This window comes from Physeter macrocephalus, chromosome 18 (assembly GCF_002837175.3).
Source record: "Physeter macrocephalus isolate SW-GA chromosome 18, ASM283717v5, whole genome shotgun sequence".
Classification (NCBI taxonomy): Eukaryota; Metazoa; Chordata; class Mammalia; order Artiodactyla; family Physeteridae; genus Physeter; species Physeter macrocephalus.
Window position 1 is genome coordinate 9,727,592 of NC_041231.1, and position 8,955 is coordinate 9,736,546.

The following is an 8,955-nucleotide window of genomic DNA, read 5'->3' on the forward strand; positions in this document are numbered from 1 at the left end:
GGAGCACAGGCTCCAGACGCGCAGGCTCAGTAGTTGTGGCTCACGGGCCTAGTTGCTCCGCGGCATGTGGGATCCTCCCAGACCAGGGCTCGAACCCGTGTCCCCTGAATTAGCAGGCAGATTCTCAACCACTGCGCCACCAGGGAAGCCCCCACAGATATATTTTTAATTGTCTGGAAATAAGCATAGAACATGTAGATGTGTTGTTCAGATTTCAGACATTTGGCCTTCAAGTGAATTTTCAGAAATGATGATGTGTAGAAATAAGGAATTGGATATAAGGGGAAGTCAGGCAAGTCCTTCTGACCTTGTACCTGGTAGGATGCTTCAAATTACGGCAAGACAGGTCCATAATTCACGTGTGGCTTATGCCTCGATTAGGAAAGCAAGACAGGCAAAGGGTCCAGACCGTTGAGGGAGTATTTTGAATAAGGACTGGTTTCTATTTAAGAGTGTGACATACAATTTCAGGTTGTGAGAAATACAAACAACGCGGTGAAAGTTTTCAAATATCATTCATTGAACCTTCAGAGTTATCCCCTGGAGTTTAATAGCAGGTTGTCTTGAACATGACTAAGTAGGAACCATCCTTCCTGAATACTGAACCTGCTCTTGGAGCTTGACGTCCTCAGGGCTTATGTTAATTCCTGTGTGGCTGGAGCCCCAGGGATCCTATGGCATTGCTGCCAGCGTTGTCTGTCCCAGTCTCACCAACCGACTTGGTGTGAGAATCTTCTTACCTGCCTTGGTTACTTTTCATGTGACTCTGTGCCGCTCTCTTTTCAAAGAAAGTGAAACATGTCCTGGTTTTTATGTTCCTAGGAGAGGAGGGCTTGTCTTCCTTTGCTTTCTTTAGAAATTATCAGATTATTGCTTCATATATATCTCAAGGTATAGGGGAAAGAGCACAGGACTAGAAGTCTAGCTGGAAGGTATTCTTTATTTTTGGGTTTTTTTGTTTGTTTTTTAGATAAGCTAAAAAATTGCTTTTCTCTAAAAGGTCTTTATGAAAATCAGCTGAAAAGTAGTTAAAAAAGCGTTGGATGGTGAGTCAGGAGACTTGGATTCTAGAGTTAGCTTCTTCAGGAAGTCACTTATATTCTTGGCACCTTGGTTTTTCACCTGTAGAAAAATATAATAATCCTATCTGAGGATCAGTAAGCTAATGTATGTGAGTGTGTTATTAAAAGTATATAGGCTGCAGGGCGGTAAGGTGGCATCATGTGAATGTATCTCTCACTTGCGTTGATTGGGCACTTTCAGTTACGTTGTATCATTTAATCCACGTGCCAAGCCTGTGACCATGTGAAGTAGGCACCGTTGTGACCATTTTCTTTAGGTGCGCGAACTTGGGCCCAGAGAGGTTAAATGGGCCCCACAATTGGTGTTAGGCCTTTAGAGCACAGTCTAGAACATCATCGGCTTTCCATGATGATTGATTGAATGAGTTCAACGTATTAAAATAGGGCTCAGACTCAGGTTTTCTGATGCTAACGTCCCAGCTCTGCTGATTTAACAGATGGTAAAGTGCGAGAAGAGAAGAGGGTTACACCGATGAGAGAGGTTTTGAGCAAAAACAGAGGGATGACCTGAGAATTGGATGGGTGTCAACAGAGACAATCTGTGTGTGTTGCCAGAAGTTAGTGGGGCCTCAGTTGGACACGCTATGGAGAAGAAACAGCCAGGAGGTTAATTCACGTCTGCTTGATGTGCCTGAAGCTATGCTTGCACGTGGCCACCGGAATCTGGTGACGATTCGGTACGAAATTTCGTTTCAGTTAACCTCTTTGAGACTCACAGCTAGGCACATCGACCACAGAGTGATCTGCGTTTGGTGTAAGTTGCTCAGGGCAGGGGGTTCATGTTTTCTTTCCTGAAAAGTCTCTATGTAGTGTTTGCCAGACATAGGAGATACCCAGTGAAAGCCTCTGAATTCTTGATGGCCCCAAGGGCCACACACCCCCTGCCATAGTGAGATACTTCATACTGTAGGCTTGTCCTACAGTTGTATTTCTTAGCTGAGGCCAAGTTAGATTAGCTCAGGAAGTGGTCCTGTTAGAGTGGTGGGACAGGGCCAGCAGGAATTATGGATAACCGAAGAGTGTGCATCTGGGAGTTGGACGTGCCATCAGTATCCCAGGATAGTGACATCTTTCTATTTCAGGTTTTTGGTCAAGTGACAGTGTGGCAGGGACATCAGGAGGTTTGAATGGGCCTCTCCCAGCCTCCACTGGTTTCCACCTCTGGCCAAGACTCTCACTCTTTCCTAAATTACGCTGTAGTTGGGCCAGTGTTACTGGAGGAGCTGTGCAGTGAGCCAAGCTTGGTGCTGTAGTTTTCACCTTGGAAATCTCCTTGGAACACTTCTATGACGTCTCTTGAAATTCTGTTCCCTTGCCTGAAAAAAACAAAATAAAACTAATACACCCCATAATTCTATTCCCAAGATAGGAGTTCATGTCCTCTTGTTGATCAAAAAAAAAAAAAAAAAAAAAAAAGACGGTCCTTTGTGAAAGCCCAGAAGAATGGTGTTCAAATTTAGAGCTGAACTTTTCATTAGCACCGAATATCCCTAAAATGTAGTAGCTTTATCATTGATACCTATTATTCCCTAATTCTCAATCTTAAGCTCTTTGGAAGAATGTATCATTGGGGGTAAGGGAGCTTCAGGAAAGGAATATGGGCTGGTGGAGAAAATACCGACCGTTGCCTGGAAAAAAAAAAACAAACCAAAAAACAAAATATGTGTTCTCTTCACCATGAGTTACGTTCATAATTGACAGCAACCACGAAAAAAAGATGAATGGATAGACCAGAAATGGGTTGCAGTGCAGTAGAACCCTTACAGATGGACTTGAGGTCTTCTTCCAGAAGCACATTCCTCTCCCTTTTATGGGGTTATTATGTTCCAGGTGTCAGTGTTTTAAGTGATAATGTTTTCGGTGATCACGATATTGTAAAAACTATCACGCCGAGGGGAACACATCACTGGCTTGTACTTAGATCTATTTTCCAGATGCCATGTAATCTTTTTCAAAAGCTCCTAGATGATTTATGGTTCATAAAGGATATAAAATGAACCAGACATGTCGCTCCCCTGTTTAAAACCACTCAGACCATTCAAGGACTTTTCACTGACTAAGGAATAAGATCTCATCTCTGTCACACCCCGCGGAGGACGCATGATCCAGCCTGTGCCCACTTCCCCGCCTTGCCCCGTCCTCTCGCTGTGGTCATGGGAGCCCCCCGCGTCCACAAGGCCAGCTTGGTCTCTCCCCCACCTCCCCCTTCACAAGCCCAGTTCCTCTTATCCTTTAGGTCTCTCATCTCAGAGGAGTCTTCTCTGTCTCACGTAGTGGCCAGTGCCCTTTTTCTAGTATGTTTACCATCATTTGCAATTTATTTAATATGTTTGTTTTGACACATAATTATTTTAATACATGTAAAGCCCATTCACTTCTGACACCCTATGAGGGAGGTGATATCAACATCCCCATTTTACAGATGAGGAAGCAGCACGCAGACATAAAGTCAGTTCCCAGGTCGCAGGGGTAGGAAGTCTCTGTGCTCATTCAAGCTCACATGGTTAGTGTCCAGAGACCCCCCTCTTAAACCACCCTGATGCTCATTTCCCTCTCAGCAGACTGTGACCCTCCGTCAGATACTGTGACCGTAGTTTTTTCCCCCATGTTATTCACATGTCTCGCATGTTTTATTGGGTTTCTTGGACTGCGGATATTGTACACGATGTGAAATTCAGTTTTTTTTTTTTTTTCCTTTTTTACCGTTATCTTCCACTTTTATTTGCTTAAGGCCTTTTGTGGCTAAGTAACGCCTGGTCCCTGGTCCTCCTCTCCCACCTGTATCACCGTACCCGCTCTTTTGGTCCTTATCTCACACCTGGCTCCTACAGAAGCCTCCTAGCTGATGCGCGTGACTCCTGACTTCATCCCTGCAGGTCAGACCGCCCTCCCCACACCTGCTAAACTAAGACGTCCTTGACGTCCACCCCCCCCAGCCTGCTCAGGGACTCACCGCTGCCCGTTGCCCACTCCAGGAAGTGGACGCCCGTCTGGCCAGCCTTGCGCTGTCTCCTGAGTTCACCCACCTCGCGCTCCCCGCGCTTGGCTGCCGCTCCTTAGCAGGGGTCCTCGATCCTGCCTGGGCGGGTCTCAGCCTCCCTCCCGGGCTCTCATACCTGCGCTGGGCCTTCCCTCAGGCTGTGGATCCAACAGGACTGTACATGTGAGGATCAGACAGGGTACTTGCCCCCAGGGAATATTCAGACCGTGAGATCCAGGCGAGTAGGAGAGGTCAGAGAGGAGAGACTGCCCAGGGGAGAGGAATGGGAAGGAAACCTTTGAAGTGGCTTTTTAAAACACACACACACACACACACACACACACACACACACACACACACACCCACACACACACCCACCCACACACACCCACCCACACACACCCACACACACACACACACACACACACACACCATAGCATATACCTGAGCTGACCCCCCCCACACCCCCCCCACACACACACCCCAAACTGAGAAAAAAATGCATGTTCATGAGGTAAACACTTCAGCTGACCCTGATCTCTCTTTTATAACACATGACACATTTCAGTGTTAAATTATATTTTGTCTTTTATTATGCTCTTAAATTTGTCTGTTGTTATCCCATTCCATATACTTTAGGTTCATGAACAAGGGCATAATTCCTTAAAAGCAGGGATCATATCTTCTATTTCTCTGTGACCTCTCCCAAATACTTTGCTGAACTCAATATTGTGTAATAAAAATTGGTCACATTAATAAGGTTGCAGCGGATGGCAGGTGCCTTGTAGATGAACCTTAAACACCTTATCTTTTATCTACCTACTTTGAACCTAAGTTGCTTGGAGTGAATGAACTTAAGTAGTCTTCCACGTGCTGGAATTCTGGGTCTGCTTTTGTGTCATTTGGTATTTTTATGCTTTGATATTTTGCTTCTATGCACATACTTTGCATAAGAGGCACATGTTAACATGTATCTTTTTGGGTTTAGGAATTTGAAAGCATTGTCCTTCAACTTAATGAGGCAATTAGTTTAAGGAATTGTGAGTCTAAATACTGCTTTACAGAGTAGAATGCTTATCGGCATTTACTTAAAATAAAAGACTTTAAAGTCAGGGACTTCCCTGGCGGCACAGTGGTTAAGAATCCGCCTGCCAATGCAGGGGATACAGGTTCAAGCCCTGGTCTGGGAAGATCCCACATGGCATGGAGCAAGTAAGCCCGTGCGTGGCCACAACTACTGAGCCTGTGTTCAAGAGCCTGCGAGCTGCAACTACGGAGCCCATGTGCCGCAACTACTGAAGCCCATGTGCTCTAGGGCCCGCGTGCCGTAACTACTGAAGCTTGCACACCTAGAGCCCGTGCTCCGCGCAAGAGAAGCCACCGCAATGAGAAGCCCGAGCACCGCATCGGAGAGTAGCCCTGGCTCGCCACAACGAGAGAAAACCCGCGCGCAGCAGTGAAGACCCAATGGAGCCAAAAAAAAAGACTTTAAACTCAAATCTTGCCTGACTAGGAAACTGGCTTGTGTGACGAGAATGTAAATGAGTTCTTGTGAGTTCAGCAAACCTTTTCCTGTCAGTCTGTCCCAAACTTTTGTTTTCTTTGCCTTTGAACAAGTTTCCAAGTCCTTACTCTCAGGAGGTGATCTTTTCTATTTTACAAGGAGGACAAGGATTGTGAATGTCGTTCATTTTTCTCTCATATACCTCTGATTTTACTCGCCTCCTCCTTGTCTCTGAAAAAGAAGAAATTTACTGTTTGCTTTACAACCTCACTGTCCTCCCTGTCACTCAGAGTCCTCTGGGACTCTCCTCTGACACCTTGAGACCTCCCAAGCTCCATCACTTCTGTCTGTGTTTTCTCTTATCCCCACTGCCCCCGACACACGCCCCTCATTACTTCCTGCCCGCTGTATCCCTGTATCTTTCAGATTGTCCCCTGCCTTTGGCTTCCTCTTCTGTAGGCTACGACTGCAGGGCACCACCAGGATAACTTCCCGGGAACACATCAATGGCCAAGTTATTGCTCGGCTCGGAGATTTCAGTGGCTCCTTCATGCGGACAAAATCCAGCCCAAATCCTGTTCAGGCCCTCGGTCCTCCCACGCTGTGGCGCCGGTCCAAGTTTCCATCCTCGTCACTTCCTGTCCCCACATTACTTGTCTTCTGGCTGATTTGGGCAGCTTGTTCTCGAATGGATTCTGCTTCTGTTCTTCCCTCTGTGCTTTTACATTTATTCTTCAGAGGCTCAGCTCATCTTCTGTTTTCTCCACAGAACCTTTCAGAATTCATTGATATTTCTATAGGATTTTGTTTATAACACTGTTTTGGCACTTAGCACATTTTGCCTTAATCCATGGTTTCCAAGTGTCCCCTAAGAGGTGTTTCAGGTTATAAGAAAGGCCAATGAACTTTGAGAGACTTCAAGTATATAGAGCTGCCCTCCACTGCCTCTGCGCCTGCAGAAGGCACAGCAGCCTATCAAAAGCACAGGAAGGAAAAGAAACTGCTTAATTTGGTTTATTCCAGGGTTTTCCCAAATTATTTATCATAGAAAATTTTTTCTTACAAAATACGAACATCCAGTGCAACACTTGGGGAAAACACTGCCTTAAACTAGATTTCTTGCAGGCATGTCTACTGTATAAATTGAAAGCTCTTTGCAGGCAACTGTTGGGCTCTGTTTATTTTTCCTGCCTTAGTACATAGTAGGTAATGTTTGTTGAATGAAATCACATTGCAAGATCAAGGGCTGATGTTTCTTTGGAGGCCTGAGGTATTAATATTGTAAAGTAAAGCTGGTCTGCTATGTCTTATAACTGGCACATGCATAGTAGGTACTCAGTAAAGGCTGAAGAATGCTGAGTAAATGCTGAGCATCTCTAAAGGGTGCACTTAAAGTATTTTCTCTCAGTTGTTGAACTAAGAGGGTGTGTCTCTCTTCCTAATAACTGAGTGTGCGTGCATGCATGTGTGCGTGTATATATTTAAATAATCCTTTAAAAAAGGAAAACTGGGTAAAAGTAGCCTGATTCTCTAGGTTTTTCACCATCTTTAACTCTTTTTCAGTGTTTGGTTTTATAGGTATGCTGTAATTTAAGAAAACAGAGTTATAAATTAAAATCCAGGTTTTATAAAAAAAAAAAGTTGGTGTTAGGTGGTGGTGATAGCTATAAAACATGACATTTAGAAATAAAGATTCCTATTGGACTTAAAATACCATATAACTCACCAATGGAATTCACACACTTTTCATGAGTACGTTGCCTATTTTAAGCTACACAGTTTTGCAGAGTCTCAGCTAAGGAGGCAAAAGGACAGAATGGTTCAATCTTAGTAATTTTTGTTAAAACTAATAAACCAGCAACAGCGACCACTACCACCACAATCTCAGACTGGTATAATGCTGTGTTCATAGAGTAGCCTTTGTTCTGAGAACTGTTTTTTACTGGGTATGTCTGGACAGGCACGTTGTTACGTTCGTACATAAACATTTATAAGCACGAATAACATGGGCATGAATATTCACAATATCCCTTCTTTTAGTTCTGACTTGAGCTGCTTCCTGGAATTGGCAAGGTTTGGCTGAGTAGACAGAATGGAATTTAACCCCTTTCTCTATCTCTTCCGGAACCACGTCCATTGGATCTCGTCACAGGCTTTTATCTTCAGCATTGTGATTTGCATTTGGTGGAGGCATCATTCTAATGGTTAACTGCCAAAACTCTAAAAAAAAAGTCTTTGGAATTCCATTTAAATTCTTTTTTTCTCTCTTTTTTTCCTTCTGGGCTCCAACCAGGAATGGAGACGCCATTGGATGTCTTGTCAAGGGCAGCATCCCTGGTACATGCTGATGATGAAAAACGTAAGTCAGGAATCCATTTTAAGTGTTTTTCACCTATACCCCCTTGTCTCCTGGAGTGTAATAAAATCACGTGTTTTTCCACATGGTTTTGTACCTATATGCTGTTAATTTTGGTTGTTTTCTTCAGAGATAACAGCTTGGTATCCTTATTTTTGTTTTCGAGCGCCAGAACATGTAAGTCTTCTGTTATCTTTGGATGCTAGGGCTCGAGCTGTTAACTCAGGAAGTTCTTTTCCTCTGCAGCTTACTGTAGTGGGATCTGGAGTGGAGATACGCCTTACGTGTCTCTAGAAGTTTCGATAAATAGGTGTTTGTTGATAGACTCATTGACCAGCAGAGAACTAGAGATGCGAAGAATCATCCAAGATCGTTCATGTCATTGGAAGTGTGCATATAATGGGAAATAGTCGTGCGAATTCCATTTGCATAGCTAAAAGAGAACAAATACTGGGGTGGGGGGAGAGCGTGCACTAATGTGGTGGGGAAGGGGCACAAGAAGAGAGAACACCGACATTGGAAGGTCATTTGCCATTGTGTGGAAGTGATTTTCCTGCTCGTCCTAAGGTATATTTGTTTTTAAATGTTACTGTTCACAGTTGATATTTGCAAGAATGACTGTTTTCTGTGGAAGCAAGGTTGAGTGTTCTTTTGTAAGCACTAAAATGCTACTGACAGAAGATTTGGTGAGATTGAGCTTTTATACATGGTAAGTTCTTGAAGATGAGCAACTTTCCAGTTTAGTTCTTAATAAATTTGGCAGCTGAAGTGCCTGTTGCTTAAGATGTAAGCCTTTCTACTAACTGGTAGGACTTCTATTTGTCTAAGGCTCAGTTTCTTCATTAGTAACCCGGAAATAATAGGAGCTACTTAGAAAACATATGTGAAGATTAACTGGACTTTATGTGTATAATACTTACCTTAACTGTCAACTCCTGGGGCGACTGCCTTGCCCTGTTCTCTCTAGGCACCTTGTTGGCCCTCTGACAGGACTTTCTCCAGTTCTTTTTTTTTTTTTTTTTTTTTTTTTTGG

The 8,955-nt window shown here is 44.0% G+C and overlaps 1 protein-coding gene across 1 annotated transcript in view; it reads left to right on the top strand.

Annotated features, from left to right (window-relative positions):
* The window catches only part of VGLL4 (vestigial like family member 4), a 147,849-nt gene that overhangs the window by 10,719 nt on the left and 128,175 nt on the right, over positions 1–8,955 (top strand). The window contains exon 2 of the mRNA XM_055079503.1: positions 7,860–7,925. Coding sequence (XP_054935478.1) covers positions 7,862–7,925 — 64 coding nt within the window. The 5' untranslated portion in view covers positions 7,860–7,861. The remainder of the gene's footprint in view (positions 1–7,859; positions 7,926–8,955) is intronic.